Source organism: Malaclemys terrapin, chromosome 24 (assembly GCF_027887155.1).
Source record: "Malaclemys terrapin pileata isolate rMalTer1 chromosome 24, rMalTer1.hap1, whole genome shotgun sequence".
In the NCBI taxonomy this organism is placed as follows: Eukaryota; Metazoa; Chordata; order Testudines; family Emydidae; genus Malaclemys; species Malaclemys terrapin.
This window is the reverse complement of record NC_071528.1, coordinates 7,183,966-7,201,968: the sequence shown is the minus strand read 5'-3', so window position 1 is coordinate 7,201,968 and position 18,003 is coordinate 7,183,966. Positions and strand designations below refer to the sequence as shown.

The 18,003-nt window shown below is 44.4% G+C and overlaps 1 protein-coding gene across 5 annotated transcripts in view; it reads right to left on the bottom strand.

The window, feature by feature from the left end:
- Nucleotides 1-5,652: 5,652 nt before the first annotated feature.
- Nucleotides 5,653-18,003, bottom strand: part of DOT1L (DOT1 like histone lysine methyltransferase) — a 93,135-nt gene continuing 80,784 nt past the window's right edge. For 3 of the 5 annotated variants that reach the window (XM_054013353.1, XM_054013351.1, XM_054013352.1), the window contains exons 24-28: nucleotides 16,726-17,342; nucleotides 15,797-16,002; nucleotides 13,786-13,850; nucleotides 12,236-13,210; nucleotides 5,653-6,951 (exon numbers count right to left, since the gene is read on the bottom strand). In XM_054013353.1, the coding sequence (XP_053869328.1) occupies nucleotides 6,944-6,951; nucleotides 12,236-13,210; nucleotides 13,786-13,850; nucleotides 15,797-16,002; nucleotides 16,726-17,342 (1,871 nt within the window). In that variant the 3' untranslated portion in view covers nucleotides 5,653-6,943. Of the gene's footprint in view, nucleotides 6,952-9,926; nucleotides 11,125-12,235; nucleotides 13,211-13,785; nucleotides 13,851-15,796; nucleotides 16,003-16,725; nucleotides 17,343-18,003 lie in introns of those variants that run through there. The other 2 variants (XM_054013354.1, XM_054013355.1) reach the window with 2 other exon arrangements.

Below are 18,003 nucleotides of genomic sequence, written 5' to 3'. Positions count from 1 at the left end.
GCAAAACAAGAGAAGCAGAACTATTAACAGCAACAACCTAAGAGTATTAATTAGGAGAAAACTCTCTACAGAAAAAGGGTGTCAAAGTTTTCATGCTTCCAAGCTCTGGTATACAAAAGGTTTGCTTTCAATACCGAAAGCAAACTGACTATATGTGGTCAATACATTCCTAACGGAGCCCTCACAGAGTTAGAAAGCGAATTACAGCTCTTCAGGGAACAGCACCTGTGACTGAAGTTATTTAGCAATCCTGGTTAGACTAATGGATAAGGCTACTCCCCGGTCAGTGAAGAAAACTGTCAAGTGTATTGATAGTCACTGGGGAGGAAAATAGCACCATCTTCAGAATGGGTGGAGGGTGGCTTCTATTGTAGGCCTGAAGTCTAGTCAGTGGGGGGGAAAATGTGTCCCTCAAACAGCAGCTTATGAGAGACTGCAGCAAGTCCCAGCTCTTGACATCTCCCTCCACTATTCCAGCAACCATGGGAAAGGTGGGGTGCAGCCTGGTGTGTGTGTATTGTATCTCTCTCTCTCTCTCTCTCTATACAAGAGTGATGAGACACTAGCAGTTTAAGAGTCTGATCCTGCCAACACTTCGTTGGGGGCATAGCATTTACTACCAGTGAGATACTCCTGGTAGAGGAGTCAGTGTTTGCAGGACTGGGACATAACAGAAAAACACCACACTTAGTGCTTAAGTTACTTCATCCATCCCTCCAGCTACACCACAGGGAGCAATCCTGCTCTCATTAAAGTCAATGTTAAAATTTGCCTGGCTGACTCCAGAGAGAGGGATTGGACCCTGAATTCATCTTACAAACACCCTTGGAAATCGTCTGAGTCTCCCTAGACGTCACAAAGAACTGGGCTCCACGAATGAACTTTGCCAGAAGGGAAGCGTGTGTTGGACTTTAAGAAAACAATTGGAAGCGACTGTGTTCCCACAACTGACCGCTCACATTAGCGAGACCTAAGTAGACACAGCAGCATACGGCAGGCATTGCAAATTGTCCCTGATGCAGCGTGGTTAATGCAGATCCCTGCCCTGACACTCCAGCTATCCCGGTCCTAGGACTCTCAGCAGAACGGCAGGATTCTGGGAACAAACAGTATTGAAACCCAATTTACATTAATGCACAATCCAAGCAGGATTTGAACCCAGGTCTCCAGAGGTGAAAGTCTAGCAGTTGCCTGTGTCCCACCCTATCACCTATTTAACTAGCGCTATTGTCAGTTTCTCCAGAAAGGGAAGGTGAGGAAGGGAGGGATTAAAGATTTCCCCTACAAGGATCTTTCTTTAACTAAACCCAGCTATCAATAAAGGCTTGAATCACCCAAGATAGGAATAAAACTTGCCTCCATTTCGCCTCTACCTCTCCTTCTACCCTCCATTTTTTGTCATCATTTTATCAGCTCCAATATAAAGGGGAATGAGGGAGGGAGGGTTGGATTGGATGTAAATGACATTCTTTTCCCTGCCCTTCATCCATTTTTAGCTCCATTTCTGTGCTTAAAAATCTATCTTCTGAGGCACATTACACTCAATCATTTTCCCCCATAAGCAAAATTTCTTCATCCTAGATGGAGACACAAACTTTCACAGCCAAGAGATTAAAAACAGTATTGCAGTATTCAAGCAACACCCCTCCGAAGAAATGAGAGGAAATCCACCCATCCATCAGCAGGATAAGGCACATGGGCTACTGCAAGCTACACCCAGCAAAAGGTTTGCATGGCCCGAGATGTAGCTTAATTGATCAGCCTAAGAACAGCCAAGCAAATTTGAAGCAACTGCTTGAACTCTGGACTCTTTAGAGGAAAGGTGCCATGTAATTGCTTGTTTTCACTCCTCGAACAACGGGCCTGAAATCTGTTAGTTCAGCAGACCTTCTCCAATACCCAAATAATGAGTTCAGAGCCACTCACTGCTCTGCAGCAAACGGGAGTAGATTAAAACAGCTCTGGCACCTTAATAACGGGGCCAATTTAAAAATAAAGCCCTGTGATTTTGGGGGTGGGAAAGTGTGACAGGATGGCATGGACTGGAGCTTTAAAGCTCTTGTCTAGCCACAGGCCAGTGATGCGCACAATCACTTCAGGAGCAAGCAGCAAGCATAAAGCACACCTCGAGTGACAGCAAAAGCAGCCATTGGACAAGACTCCCCCCACCCCCAGTCAACACACCTACCTGCACAACCGGCATAGAGGGGAATTCAGCCTACGTGGCCCACTCCAATTCTTGGCCTCTCTGCTGAGCCTGCTCACAAAGCCAATTACCAACAGAGTGAATACCCCTTGTTCTAACAGATCTTTATCCAAACAGTAAAGGAGCAATAACAATTGAGACAACCGGAAAGTCTCATTGTCTCCTTGTGCTTCCGCCTGTTATAGCCACCTGCCATCTCATACTTGGATTGTGCTTTGGGGGAGGAGCGCTCTCTCTCTCTCTCAGCCCACCGATCATAAGGGGTCCTGATCTACGACCAGCTACCACAATAGTTCACCTACGTTTGAATTCTTTTAGCGTGCAGTTCTAAGAGGGATGGCTTTAATTCCTGCTTCACCTGCGTTCCAATGAGCTGACAATCCAGATTATAAACAAACTGGGAGGAATCAAGCAGGGGAGTGGCCCTGCAGACAGGAACACCTCTCTCAAGGAGAAAGGGCACCCTCCGATGTTCACACATATGGGAAGCTTTAAAGAGAGCTGCACGTATCATTGTCTCAGTATTTTTTTTAAATGGAAGGCTATGGGATCCTCCATACAAACCCTTAACCAAGTCCACTTTAAACCCACTTTCTCCTCCCCTCCCCCCCCCCAATCTGCTGCCCAGTAGTTTCCCCAAGTACTTGGGGAAACCATCACTCCCACAACCTGCACTTAAATGAGTGACGAGATTTAAGATCTAGCATTTATGACCCTCCCCAGGAAGATCAATGCACTTTACAAAAAGTAACCAAGTGCCATTATCCCCATTTTCGAGATGAGGAAATGGTTGACCTCTGTCAAATCAGTTTCTGCCTCCATATCAACAACCGCCAGGTCTCCAGTCGCACTCCAATGCAGCCCTCACGTACACAAAGCAAAGCGGCCTATTTTCGGGATTCCTCAACCACCACTGTCCCGTATCAGAATTCTTACTGAATGACTAATCCACAGAAAACAGCAAATGTAACTTGAATGCCTTGAGAGCTCTCCCAACTTTCTGACACTCCAAGAGGTTGTCTGGGGGCTGGGAAAGGCAAACCAGACAACTGGAGCAGATGCACTCTTCCCTTTTTTGGTGGTGTGTAACAACTTGTCTCTGCATCTGCAAACATCTACCCGCCACCTCGCTTTTTCACAAAGGGCCACACAGGCTCAGCTCAACACACTCGGGAAGTTCAATTTTTTGGCAGATGCTACAAAATGCATTTTAGCTTCATTATGAGTCCCCTTGCCAGCAGCAGCAATGCAGATGAGAAGGAACATTTGTGACAGTAGTAGAATGACTGGGCCGGGCGTAGGAAAGTGTAAATCAGAAAGAATTCCTTTCCTGCACTTCACATTGTGGCTTAAATAATATTAAATAAATAAAGTACCACCTCAGGTTACTGAGAACAAGTCTCACACCTCTGGCACTGAGCTTTCTTGCTAAGGTCACAAATATCCAAATTTCCAGCCATGCAGATTAGATCTTTATTAATGCTTCACGCTTACATGGAGCTTTTCACCCAGAGATCTCAAAGCACTTTATGAAGCAAGGCAAGTATCCTCCCGGTTTTACTGATGGGGAAACAGAAGGAGATGCTGAACCAACTTGCCCAAGATTACAGTGAGTAAGGGAAAGAGCTGGGAGTAAGACCCAGGTCTCTTGCCTGACCCCAGTGCATCATGTAACTCCCCAAAACTTTAAGAATCTATTTCCCAATTTCTCCATGGAAAAGTGGAAATTCCCAGGCTGCGACAGAGAGAAAAAGGGGCCTTTTGGTGAGAAGCACCAGAATTCCATAGCCTTACCTGCCCCATTTCCCTGCCCTGCCTGACTCTTACCCAGAAGTCGAACTCAGCTGAGATTACTGAGAAGACAAAATCCACAAGCAAGCAATGTGCACAGAACACAGAAGGCTGCAACAGTCAAATTTAAAGGCAGAAGCTAACAAAGACAGAGAAGTTCTGGAATCCCTGCAGGTATAACTGCCCCCAGAAGCGTGTTTGAAACTCACAATACAACAAAGGTTCTCATTAAACCCTTTAGCAGAACAACAGGGCTGAAGAGGCCATGTGCTGTAAGAGGATAATGGCTAGGTCTTGCCCCCATTGCACCTGGCCAGGATGGGAATTGGTTATCTGGTGAAAGCAGACTGGCTCAAGTGACATCATGCATTTCCCGCCCAGCTCTTAAATCAGGGATGTTGACGAGCCTCGATCGGCGTAACTGAGGCATATAGAGGGGCAAAGCTAGGGCCCTTGAGCAGTTCACACTATTTCACTACCTACTTCTTTTTTTTAATCCTCCAAAGACCTGAGATTGCATTTTGTTGCCTTTAATTGGGATTAAACCTGCTGAGAAGGCCCTGCACCTTTCAGTTACCCAAAGATCTGGATCAGGCTGGAGTTGCCCAATTCACAGCTGAACAATAACTGGGTTACGTGTTTTCCTGGATTCCAGGACATAACTGTTTATGGCTTCCACTAGAAGCTACTGGATGTCTCTCAGCGGCCACTCCCTGAGCATTACTTTGCTAGGAATCCAGCTGGATGTATCACTTCCTCCCTCTCCGCTCCCATGCGCAAACCAGAAAATGATTACAAATATTCCTGGAGATGAGGAATAAGGATCAGTCCCTTTTAGTGATCAATAATAAGGCAAAGTTACATTAATAGTTTCTGCACACGGGGGGCACCTTTTGGAGAGGCCGAGACACTCAGGAGCGGATAGGGTAACTGAGCTGGTCAACTTCTATGCCACTGCCCGCTACATGGTCTAGAGGGAAGCAGCCAATTTGAAATACATTGAAGGTGGGCATTGTTAATCAGGACACTGCACCTTTCCAGGACAAATTCACTCCCGTGGGGAGAGGAAGGAGCTAGCGAGAATAGGAAAGTAGGAGAACATGTCCACCAGCTCCATTGGACACAAGAACCAGCATAGTACTCATGGAGACACAGATCAAACCAGCCACGGAAGCACAGCACAAGAGTGTGACGAGATATTTGGCCTGCTCCGAGTGCAATTAGGCAACTGATTCACGAAGCCCAGCAGTTTGTGACAAAGGGAAACCACACTAGGGAGTTGGTAAGGGAGAGCTCAACTCTCTAGTGAATGGCTGCTTGCTGGAGGTTAGAGGCTGTAATTAGAGAGCTATGAACCTGGCTGGAATGGACTGAAGGATACCAAGTGCCTCTGATGCAATACGACCGTATCTCCCCAGACAGAACTTAGGCCAAAAGGTTCACTTTAGCACCGGTGTGCTCTGAATCGTGTCACTTTGCTGTCGCGATCCCCCTTCTGTTATTGTGGTTTCCTTTATCGGCGCTTGGTCCAGTCTATGCTGCAGATCGAAGTTTATGAAGTAATGGATCCTCCTCCCCATTTTGTGCACTTGAATAAATAAAAACCTCTTTTTACAAGTTTACTGTGCATCACACAACCTAAAAAATAAACTGAATAAAGTTTATGAAATTTATAAATTTTCATCACGTCTATAAAATACGGTCACTGCTCGGAGCGACACTTTTCTGTACACAGAACACCAAGTCACAATACAATTCAAAATGCACCAGTTTGATAGTGTGGCAGCAAGTTAAGCTAGATTGTGGTGTTTTTGTGAACTACCATTTAAACCTATTAAAAGCAAAGAAATACAAAAGCGAATGCACTTAGAAGTCAATAAAATGTACACGGCTGAGCCATTTCGGAATCAAGTATCAAAACCTTACTAACAAAATACATTGTACTTCAACAAAAACAACAAGCGGAGAAAATCTGCTGCTATCTGCCCCAGCATAGAAGCTCGGTTTTCAATCTTCCCAATATTGTTAAAAAGGGCCTGACCAACACCAGTGATTATGCACCCTGTTCATATGCCAAATGACCCCCCAAAACAAGTTAACAGTCTAGCTACTGAAATTCACAGTGACTGGAGCACCACCAGAGGTTTTAATGGGCCCAGTGAAGTAGTCTAACAGGACTAGACTTAAGTTATGCTTCTTCTGTTCAAAGTGTCTGAACCAGCTGAGTTTGCACAGGTCAGATCAGGTAATCTAGCTGCCATTCCAGAGGGGAGTATTGCATTCTGGTTTGTAATAAACAATATTAAACGCCTGATAACTGAGCCATGAGCTCTGTTAAAAAGAAAAAGAAAACCACCCAAAACTAAAGACTGCCATTCTCTGTAGCTCCTGCTTTGCTGTAAACCAATGGACTTTGGTATATGAACAGAGTGAGTTGAATAAATAAAAGCAGACCTGTCTGAGAACTGGGTTTGGCATTGGTCAACCCTCAAATTCAGCACCAAGGATTTGAACTAGAGAGGCACAGTTCTGACGGATGAAATAGCACCGAGAGGAGGCTCTTTACATCTCTGCTGGTGTGCCAGTCCTTTATTATTCAGAGAATGGTTTCAAGGAGTTGCAGTTTTTTATGACTTTAGATGGAATAAAATAAGCCAAAATTATTTTCATTTTTAAAAAAAGATAAATACTTTATCTAAACTATCGACAATACAAACTGGAGCTTTTTTTTTTTTTAAGCATTTTCCTTTGCAGTTTTTTTTTCAACTCCGATTCACAGTAGAATATTCTTTTCTCTGTTATTTAGGTCTTTTGTTTGTTTGTTTACTTTGTCCAGTAGTAAGAGTAGAAACCCCTGCCAGGCCAGGCGAGCACCTTTCAGTGGAAGCTGAGTGAAGTTGGTCCACGTTGTCCTTGCATAGGTCACATTGGGTTGAGGTAGAAATCCTAATTACCTGTGGGACAGGAGGAGAGGAAGAGACCCATCTAAATTAGATGCATCAAATCAAGTGTGTGCCAGAAATGTCATTTACTATATAGTTCTTAGACCTTCTGTTAGCCAGGATCAACAGGGACAGAAAGGAGAACAATCCATGTGTTGATATCCGTCAAAATTAGAGATAGATGACAACCCAACAGGTCTCTTCCATCACACCCCAACCCTTCTTGGGCTGTGCAATAATGAAATCTGATCCCTTGTTCCTAGATTTAGGCTCCAGTTCAACAAGTAAATACACAAGTAGTCCTACTGAAGATAATGGGATTATTCATGTGTTTAAATCAGGCATACGGAGTCTAAGCCAAAGCCCGTTGGAAGTCAATTGGGGCCTTTCCATTGGCTTCAGTGATGGACTTTGGAGCAGGACTATGCTTAAGTACCGTGCTGAATCGGGGGCTTAGATATTAGTCTGCGTTGAACTGTCACCATCTGCTGGCCTAGGCACCTCCATGTGTCAAATCCAGGGCCACGGTTCCGAGGCCTCTGCACTACATCTAGCGTCTGTGTTTATAGAGGAGACACGCTGCTCCTCTCTGGTGCTGCCTCTTCCCCTCCCCTAAATGTCTTGTCATTTAGATTGGAAGCACTTTGGGGCAGGAACTAGCTAATGAATTTGTAGAGTGCACAAGGGGTCCCAATTTCAGGTGTGATTTACTTAAAAAAAATAAGGTATTTTCACAGTGCCTGCACCCACATCATGCAGAAATAAACAAAGGACCCAAAAAAACTTAACCACAGTCACACCTAGACTGGCCCAAATACAAGAATTCCCTTCAATGAAAAGTGTTGAGGTTCCGCCGTTTGGTTTTGTTCTGCAGCAGGACGAAACTAAGACCTTTTGAAAGCTTTCCCAAAAATACAGAGAAAGCCCCCGCACCCAGTGACCCTGTGGATAGGACAGTTACCTGGGATGTGGGAGACAGGTTCAAGACCCTGTCCAAACCCAGATCTCCCACATCCTAGATGAGTGCCCTGTCTAGCTGATTATTCTGGGGAGTGGGTCTCTTCCCCTGCAACTTGAGACACCTTCCAGATGACAGCTTTGTCTAAACCAATGGCTTTCAGCAAAAAGTTTCAATTTTGACAAACTGGCATTTTCTAATAAAAAAATATTCATAAAAAATCCCTCCCATTCTCTATTCACACCCCTCCTCTCCAAATTCAAGTTTCCATCCACAGCCCCCGTTTCCTCAAGCCTATTTTCCAGCCACTACCCTATTCCACTTTAAATTTCATGACTGTTTACATCTTACGCTGACACCAACTGCTGCTGCAGCTCTAGGCAAGTTACTTGACCTCTCTGCTTCAGCTTCCCCCATCTGCAAATCTGGAGGTAACTTACCTATGTCACATGGGTGTTGTGAGGATTTGATCACATTTGGAGAACAATTTGATGGTGAACACACTATCTACAAGAATCTGAGGTGTCCTGAAATTTAGTCAAATGCCACAAAAGGCAAAGGGTGTTACCCTCTACTGGATGTACTTCTGTACCACAGGATAGCAACAGCATCAAGGACCTGCAGGAGGGCCGGTGTTGCCTAATATTGGCTTAACTATGCAATCCTGAACTGCATTATAGAAGCAAAGGTTTGCATAATGACACTATGTGACTTTCTGGTACTGCATATTATTCTGCAGCTGCTCTGAAAGATTCTTTAAACACTTGCTTTGCTGACATGCATGCGTGCGCACACCTTCCAGAGGTTTTTCAATCTTCCACAGCCTCATTCCGTACTTAGCTTGGGCTAGATTTTAGCCCAGGGTATTCCACTAACTAACCTAGCAGAGTGACAGGTTTCAGAGTGGTAGCCGCGTTCGTCTGTATCAGCAAAAAGAACGAGTCGTCCTTGTGGCATCTTAGAGACTAACAAATTTATTTGGACATAAGCTTTCGTGGGCTAAAGCCCACTTCATCAGATGCATGGAGTGGAAAATACAGTAGGGGGACAGACAGACACACAAAATGGGGGTTGCCATACAAACTCTTAACAAGACTAATCCATTAAGGTGGGCTATTATCAGCAGGAGAAAAAAACACTTTTGTAGTGATAATCAGGATGGCCCATTTCATACGAGTTTTTTCATGAAGTTGATAGATTTCCACTTCATACAGCTAAATTCAGTGCCTTTTTTCTCCAGCTGCTAATAGCCCACCTTAATTGACTAGTCTCGTTAGAGTTGGTATGGCAACCCCCATTTTTTCCATGTTCTCTGTGTATATATCTATATCTATATATCTCTTCCTACTGTATTTTCCATTGCATGCATCTGATGAAGTGGATTTTAGCCCACGAAAGCTTATGCTCAAATAAATGTTTTAGTCTCTAAGGTGCCACAAGCACTCCTCATTCTTTTAATCTAGCATAGGCAATCTAGCAAGCCAAAGACTACCAAGGCAAGCAACAGCCCGATGGCTGACGCAATCTGTTAGTGCTTTACCTATGGGGGACGGGGAGCAGACTTCCTGCTTTATTCTTATGTAATTCAAATTATAATCACAGGCTGATTATACAGAGAATGATTAGATCAGGTTGCCACTATGAGGCAGACACGAGTCAGCAGGATGCTTTTGTAACTCCATTTTCCACAACACTCGGTTTATCCCGGGGGGAGGGATAGCTCAGGGGTGTGAGCATTGGCCTGCTAAACCCAGGGTTGTGAGTTCAATCCTTGAGGGGGCCATTTAGGGATCTGGGGCAAAATCAGTACTTGGTCCTGCTAGTGAAGGCAGGGGGCTGGACTCCATGACCTTTCGGGGCCCCTTCCAGTTCTATGAGATAGGTGTGTATATATATATTAAAAAAAAATCTGCAACCCTCCACTAGATCATCCTTATTCAGCTCTTTCCAAGAGAAAAATAAATAAATAAATAAAAAGTAGCCTATGACCTTGAGTTCTCCTTTGTTAGCCATATAGGGCAAATTTGGTACGATGCCACAAAAACATTACCACGCTGCCACCTAATGTCACAGCAGCAGCACCATGCAAGGTAATGACATGCCAACCTGAACGGGAGCACACCCTGTTGTGAGGGAGATAACCCTGCAAAACGCAGAATAGGCAGCAAACCCCTGCAGGGCTGTATATCAAGACATATGCTTGGAAAATATGAACAATCAGCTTCTCTTCCTAATTTTTCTCACGCTCTCAGAGCAGCACATTTTCTAAAGTATTCAAGCCATGATACTGCAGGAAACGTTGCTTCAAATAACGTAAATCGGTAATTGCTGCTACCCCAGCCTGAACACAACGTTCCTGGATATCAGATGAGTTACCATCGTGAGCACTCAGTGTGTCGAGAAATCCTGACTCCCAAAACCGTGGCACTTTGGTGTCTCCCCTCTCTGCCTTGAGATTACCTGCTCTCCAAATTTTACTGGGATCGCTCTATGTCAAAGAACCTGTCCCCACCCCACTTCCAAGCTCAGTTATGGGCTGTTGGCTGAAAAGGAAAGGAAGGTCATTTAGTATCTTGTACAAACCTCCTGTTTTCTCTAGCCTTACCTTACAAAATAAGAACTGTTAGCTAAGCAAGCTCTTTATCGCGGCTTAACCCCAGAAAGGTGCGAAGCATAAGGAGACTGCATGCCAAGTGTAACCCACATAGCGGACGTGCCAGTTGCGTTGGACTGCGGGATCATGGGCGCGGTCTGTGCCAGCGCCAAACGGGGCAGAGGTGGGTGATGGACTGTAAAGGAGGGACGGGAAGTTTTGTGCTGAAGAGAAGCTAGCTTAATAGACAAAGAAGCATTAGCAGATTGGACAGAAGCAGCAGACGAGGATGGTAAAAAAGCATCGTTAGCTGGGATGGACGGCAAGTTCTGCAGAAGCGCAGGCTCAGAGTTAGAAGCGAGTAATGGAGGAGGAGGAGGTAATGAAACGTTAGGAGGGGGTGGAGGAGGGGTATGAAACACAGACTGCACTGGCACTCTGTTTAGGTGCTGGGCAGCTCTGTTCTCACTCGACGTTACTAAGCTAGAGGAGGGGGACTGGAAGGATGAGGTGCTGGCCACAGCCTGCAGAGGGTTTAAGCTTAGCATTGTGCTGCTAGAAACAGCACTGCTGCTGAAACTGGCTCCAAACTGATGAGAAGAGGAGGCAGAAGGCACCGCATGGTTAAAAATACCTGCAAACAGGAGAAAAAAAAAAACTCAGCTTCAGCAGATGGGCTTTGTACAGTCACACGTGACGAGAGAAACAAAACAAGCCAAAAAAAGCAAAAATTATAGCAGTTACAGCCCCATACAAAATATGCAGCATGAGATAGCAGCAAGCAATGAGAGATAATGGGTGCAGGCCAGGAGGTACAAGAGAGTCACTTACCTTCCGACTGCCAGCCTGCGTATGCCGTGGGGAACAATGGCCAGACCCAAGAGAAAGCAGAACTTTTGATTCTACGCCACACGGGTAACCTTTTGATGAGATTACCCAGTCACTAGAGTTCTTTATCTGAAGACTCAAATGACCGCTGTTTCCTCCTGCTTACCCACTTACAAGGCTGCAAGGGCAGAGAGTGTATGTCCAGCAAATCTAAAACGCTACGAGGTGAGAGTTAGGATTTCCCGACATGGTGCATGAATGATTATGGGCAGAAACTGTCTGAACCTGCCAATACTACGGGGTTAAAGGAAGATTCTTTCCTATCTGCTTCCACTAGTTTGTCTCACGAGAACAGCAGCACAGAATGCTAGAGGTGCACATGGCATTTGCCATTCCTGGCACAGAAACGTTCTCTTATCAGTGTCAGTTCAAGAGCCAGCCGAATCCTACACAAATCCCATCAGCATCTCATCTGAAAAGGATACGGATATTCAGCACGAACAAGGAAGAGGGTGGGGGTGGGAGGGGGAGAAATCTTATGTCCTAATCTCAACCTTCACTGAAGCTGACAAGTCAGATATCCTTAACTGTTCAGAGAGGGCAGCATGGCACGTTAAACCTTTAGACCTGCAGGGAGAGACCTAAGCTAGTTCCAGCATAGTGACAACTGCCACGACCACGTTATGAAATCAGAACATCGAGGTGCATTCCCATTTCCTTTAATGTTTAGTTCTATGTTCATCTAGCAGAAAGAAAGCTGATTATTCCATCAGTCATGAGAGATGCAGGATAGAGTCAATCCAAGGCAGAGCTGCTCCACCTCCTGCAGAAGTGAAAGGGTTTGGTACCTGGAGAGAAACATGGCCACGTTTTCCTCTAGCCCTGCCCTTATACCAGAGAAACAAAGTTCTGCCTACCTCCAACTGTTCCACCTGTAACCCCAGAAGAGAAGTTCCCCATAGCATGAGAGTTAGTCAGTCTGGTTGCAGCTGATGACACGTGGACCAGACTGGCAGCAGCTGGCATGGAATTAAATAAGGACTGCAATACTGAGGCGTTTGTGACCGAGTTGAGGTTTGCCTGCAAAGCCATGGGGCCCAGGGGGAACTGCGATCCAGTGGTCAATGTGTTTAAGAAAGGATGGTGCGTCTGAACAGAAGGTGCTGGGTTGCCTGCAGATGAGACACCAGTGGAAAGGCTTTTGCCATTGAGAAGGCCACCAGAAGATACAGCAGCAGCAGAAATGAAAAGGTTGTGGCCGTTTTTAAACTCCACATCTCGGTCCCGTCCTTTGCCGACCTTGCCATTGTGCTGCAAGGAACTTTTTTCAGAAGCCGCCCCTGGACGAATGGTTAATTCACTGATCTCTTTACTTTTGACCCCTGACCGGTTTAAGTCTTCTCCTTTCATGCTGCCTAGGCCTTCAAGCTGCCTCTTGTTCAAAAAGGGGTTTGTCTCCAAAATCCCCACATCTTTGCTCCTCTGTGACTGAAAACCCAAAGAGGAGTTGAGGGTCGTCACATCTGAAGTCTTATGAGGAAGAGAAGCACCATCAATAAAGCTGTGTAAACCGATGTCTGTGGTCAGTCCACCGTTATACATGGATCCATTAGTGGAGTTTGTATTGGGGCTGAGTCCGTCCGTCCCAGAGGAGGACATGGTGATGTTTTTCCGTGTGTGTGCTGCAATTTTGGCATCGATGGCCATGCCATCCTCAGAGGACGGCCTAAAGGCAAACAGGGAATTCTGGCTCAGAGATGAAACAGCCTGCAATGGGCTATCGGTAGTTTTGGTCAGGTTGATGTCAGAAATTGGTGAAAAGGTAGACTTCCATTTACTGCTATTCATGTTCTCACTGGTTTGTGCTTGTCTCCTCCCAGCTAAACTGCCACCTAGTTTGGAAGAAGGGTTGCATGCATCAATAAATAATTCATTTAATCTTCAGTAAGCAAAATCTGTCCAACAACTAACTCATTTCAATAGCTGATTCTGCTTTCTGAACACACAGGGAGAAAGTTCACAGCAGCGATTAATCCCTCTATGACCCTAGGTAAATGCATCTCGAAGGACTGATTAGACTATTGGAAGAGCAGATTACATCAGCCTTCAAATCAGACACAAGCCTAGCCAAAAATTGGTCAGGCATCCTTGTCTAGGAAAAAAGTGAATCCCTCTAAAATGCTTTATTCCACCCATAGCTTTATCCCCGGTGCCAACAGTCAGGACTACAACCTGTGCCCATACATTTAAAAGGGCTTTTGATGCAACCAACTATAAAGAGATGGCCCCAAAGTTTGTATTGTGATGAAGGCAATCCCCTGAAGGAACTGTATTAGCATAGACCTCTGCTTTGAAAGGCATGTCTGCTATATGCCACAAGCCTGCTTATCAATTGATGGTCTAAAAACTACAGGGCAGCAGGCAGCACAATGCATTTAAATGGACGGTTAACATTCCCCAAACTTACCATTTTCAATAGTCTTCTGTGGAGATTTGCTTTCCAATGATATCGTTGCAATTTTCCTCTCAATTCTAGTAAGAAAAGAAAATTACTTACACAGTGCTTCTTGAAGTCTTGCTGTTACTGAGTTACCCCTATGACTTACCTCTTGATTTTTAGGTTTCTGTGTCTACCCAACTAATTTAAAAATGTACAATGCAAACTTACTAGTTCATTGTCTCTCAACCTTTCCAGACTATTGTACCCATTTCAGGAGTCTGATTTGTCTCACAAACCCCCAAGTTACACCTCACTTAAAAACTACTTGCTTACATAATCAGATATAAAAATATAAAAGTGTCATAAGAACGGCCATATTTGGTCAGACCAAAGGTCCATCTAGCCCAGTATCCCGTCTTCCAACAGTGGCCAATACTAGGTGCCCCAGAGGGAATGAATAGAACAGGTAATCATCAAGTGATCCATCCTCTGTTACCCATTCCCAGCTTCCGGCAAACAGAGGTTAGGGACACCATCCCTGCCCATCCTGTCTAATCGCCATTGATGGACCTATCCTCCATGAACTTATCTAGTTCTTTTTTGAACCCTATTATAGTCTTGGGCTTCACAACATCCTCTGGCAAAGAGTTCCACACGACTGTGCGCTGTGTGAAAAAATACTTCATTTTGTTTGTTTTAAACCTGCTGCCCATTAATTTCATTTGGTGACCCCTAGTTCTTGTGTTATGAGAAGGAGTAAATAACACTTCCTTATCTACTTTCTCCACACCAATCATGATTTTATAGACCTCTATCATATCCCGCCCTAGTCGTCTCTTTTCCACATGAAAAGTCCCAGTCTTATTAATCTCTCCTCATACAGCAGCCATTCCATATCCCTAATCATTTTTATTGCCCTTTTCTGAATCTTTTCCAATTCCAATAAATCTTTTTTGAGATGGGGCAACCACATCTGCAGACAGTATTCAAGATGTGGGCATACCATGGATTTATGGAGAGGCAATATGATATTTTCTGTCTTATTATCTATCCCTTTCTTAACGATTCCCAACATTCTGTCACAGCACACTCTTACTGAAAAACTGCTGACTCTCTCATTTTATCCTATAATTATAAAATAAATCAATTGGAACATAAATGTTGTACTTCCATTTCAGTGTATAGTATATAGAGCAGTATAAACAAGTCATTGTCTGTATGAAATTTTAGTTTGTACGGACTTTGCTAGTGCTTTTTACGTAGCCTGTTGTAAGACTAGGCAAATATCTAGATGACTTGATGTACCCTCTGGAAGACCTGTGTGTACACCCAGGGGTATGTGTACCCCTGGCTGAGAACCACCGTACTAGTGGAATTTATCATTACCAAGAAATAAGCTACCAGACTCTGAACAGAGGTTGTAATGGAATTTTACCTACATATCAAGAATACTTATTCATGGAACTTTTCATTGCTTTTTTCCTTCCTCAGGTAGCCAGATTTACAGCACCTTTACTCTTAAAATGCTTCACATACACAGAGCAATTACTGCACCCACAAATGGGGAAGAACGTGACAGTGTTTAACAACATAGAGCAATGTTACACAACAGTTTGGAATAGGAAGTGAAGAACTATCTCAAGTTGAAATGGAAGTGGGAATTTTCTTAGCCAAAAATTACCCAAAAGGTGGGACTTGGTCAGGATGCTGAAGTTAGCACTCCTGCAAAGTTTATGCTCATTCTCCCAAACAAAGCCACCCACTGCAAGCATTAAAAACCCAGCTAGGAGTAGGTTCCCTATGCTCATTCTGCCTTCCAACACCTTCACTGTTTATCAAGAGATGTTAGCTACTAAAATACACAATATACATAATGCTGAAAACAAACTCTGGTTGACAAGCAGCATGGGTTCATGAGTTAGATCTTTGTACTTGGAGAACTAACAGACCAGGCCTTGCATCCATGACTCTAGCCTAGAGAGCTGCATCTTCAGATCAGATAAAGCTGCTGACCTGGCATCGACACAGTTCTATTCACCTGGTGCTATTGTGCTCATCTTCCGATCCCTGTTCTTCATCCGAAGTCAGTGGCGAGTAATGAACACCGTTGGTCTGAATCAGGGGCTTCTCTTTCTTCAGCACTGGAGGCTGGTCATTGTCCTGGTAGGGAACAGGAGAGTTCTTCAGGGAGTTTTCAGGGGAAGAAATGGCTGTTATTTCTAAAGGCTGATTAATGTTATTGACCTGGGGTGGGAAGAAAAAAAAATGTTAAAGATGAAAATATTCTTTTAGTAAAGAACTTCATAAGACAATATTCACTCACGCTCAGCTTTCAGACTAGCTTAGTGTTTAACACCAAGGGTCATGCTATGCTTCAATGTCACAACCCTAAAATCCCTGCACAATGCTTGGCTGCCTTTCTGAGCTTTCATGGCTGAATACTTGACCTTGAAGATGATAAAACTAGGCAGTTAAATGCATGAAAATAGGGCAAGAACATTTCACCTCAAATATCAATTTCTGATGACATGATGAATACAACCTACAGGTCCTCATTAGGAACATCCGCCATGTGTTTTATGATAACACTTACTGAATAGCATTTGCTTAAAGTCAATGGGACGTAAGCACTCAAGTCAGTTAATTTATTTTACACGGGGTAAAATTTAGATTTCACTATAAGCAAACATGTTTCACGATTGCTTGGAGAATCAGAATCATTTTGTTAAAGATTCTGTTTAATACTTAATATAATTTTTTGAGGGGAAGGTAAGATGACTTAAAAGATTCTGTAACTACAACTAAATGGATCATTGTAACTTTCAACAACCTGTTGGCTCTTAGAGGAACATGTTCACATGGGTTTTTTATGCTACAGTCCAGAACACCAAACCTGTAACAATGTACAGTACTGACATGCCAAACATACCTACATTTAACCGCAACTCCCATCATTCTTTTCCTTACCATTGAGTTTATATTAAGTGGTGAGCCTGAAGGCTGAGTGAAGAGTCCAGCCACAGTTGGTAAGGATTTGCGTTTAGGGGACACCCCGGAGTTCATGTTTAGATTCCCTGTGGAGGATCTCTTCCTCCGCCCTCGTTTCTTCCCATCCTGCATGTATGCTTGGCCACAGTCCATCCGAATGCTTGCTGTCAGGGGACTGTGCTTGTTAGACGGAGACTGTTTTATACTTCCTGTACCAGGAGAGATTGTGAAGATGATTCTTCTCTTGGCCTCATTCTCAGGATCGGAAAAGGCGGCATCAGGCTGAAGTTCCCCCTTTGTTCCTTCGGCAAACATCTTCTGAGCATCCACGTACTGCAGTACCCCTACCATGCTCTGGGAGGCACCATTTAACTTGGGGCTTGCTGAGTGCTGGTGAGCCGGGGAGTTCTGCCCAGAGTTCCGTGACTGCATCATTAGCAAAGAAGGGTATTGTGGAGTGGAGCTTCGAGACCCTACCGAGTTAAACAAACTCCCAGAGTCGTCCGCAGCTGCTTGATCAACACTATGGTTAAGGTGGGCGGGGCTGTTTGAAAGAGTTCCATTAACTGCCATGGAGCCAGAAGAATATGAAAAACCTGTGGAAAGGGAAAGTGTCACTAAACAGAAGCAATGATGTATCTCTTCCAGTGCTAGTGAGACTAAATCTCTGGGATATGTCCGAGTGTTCAACTATCCTATCTGTATTAGATTAACTGGCAATTCTGGGAAAGCAATAACTCCCAGCCTCTGCAAGGCTGCCCATCACACAGTGAAGCCAAGAACATAGCTGTATGTGTTGGTGAATTAAGTCAGATTTGTCAGTTCACTCTGCTCCCTTTTACTGACTCACAAAAGTTCATACATAACATGCAAGTGTCCTGCTTTTAACCCAATTTTTGTCACAACTCAAGTGCCTTCTCCGGATAAGATGCGCACCTTGGATTAGAACCCCAGAACCTCTCTGCTCCCAGCCCTTTCCTCTAGCTAGTCAACCACACAGCAAGAATCAGCCAGTTTCTTTCCAAAAAGAGACTGTCATCAGCACACCTTGCCCCTCCCCATAGCTCAAACCAAAAGGAAGCAGGGAGAAAACTGTGGTGGATATTCAGGAAGTCAGGGGACTGAAGGAACCTATGTGGAAGTTGAGGGAAAGGGGAGTAATGAAGTTCATTAAGTATCTGCAGCAATGCATCATGCATGGAATTTAGATAGGGCCTTCTTTCCTTGGATAGTTGAGACTAAGGGGAGCTGGGAACC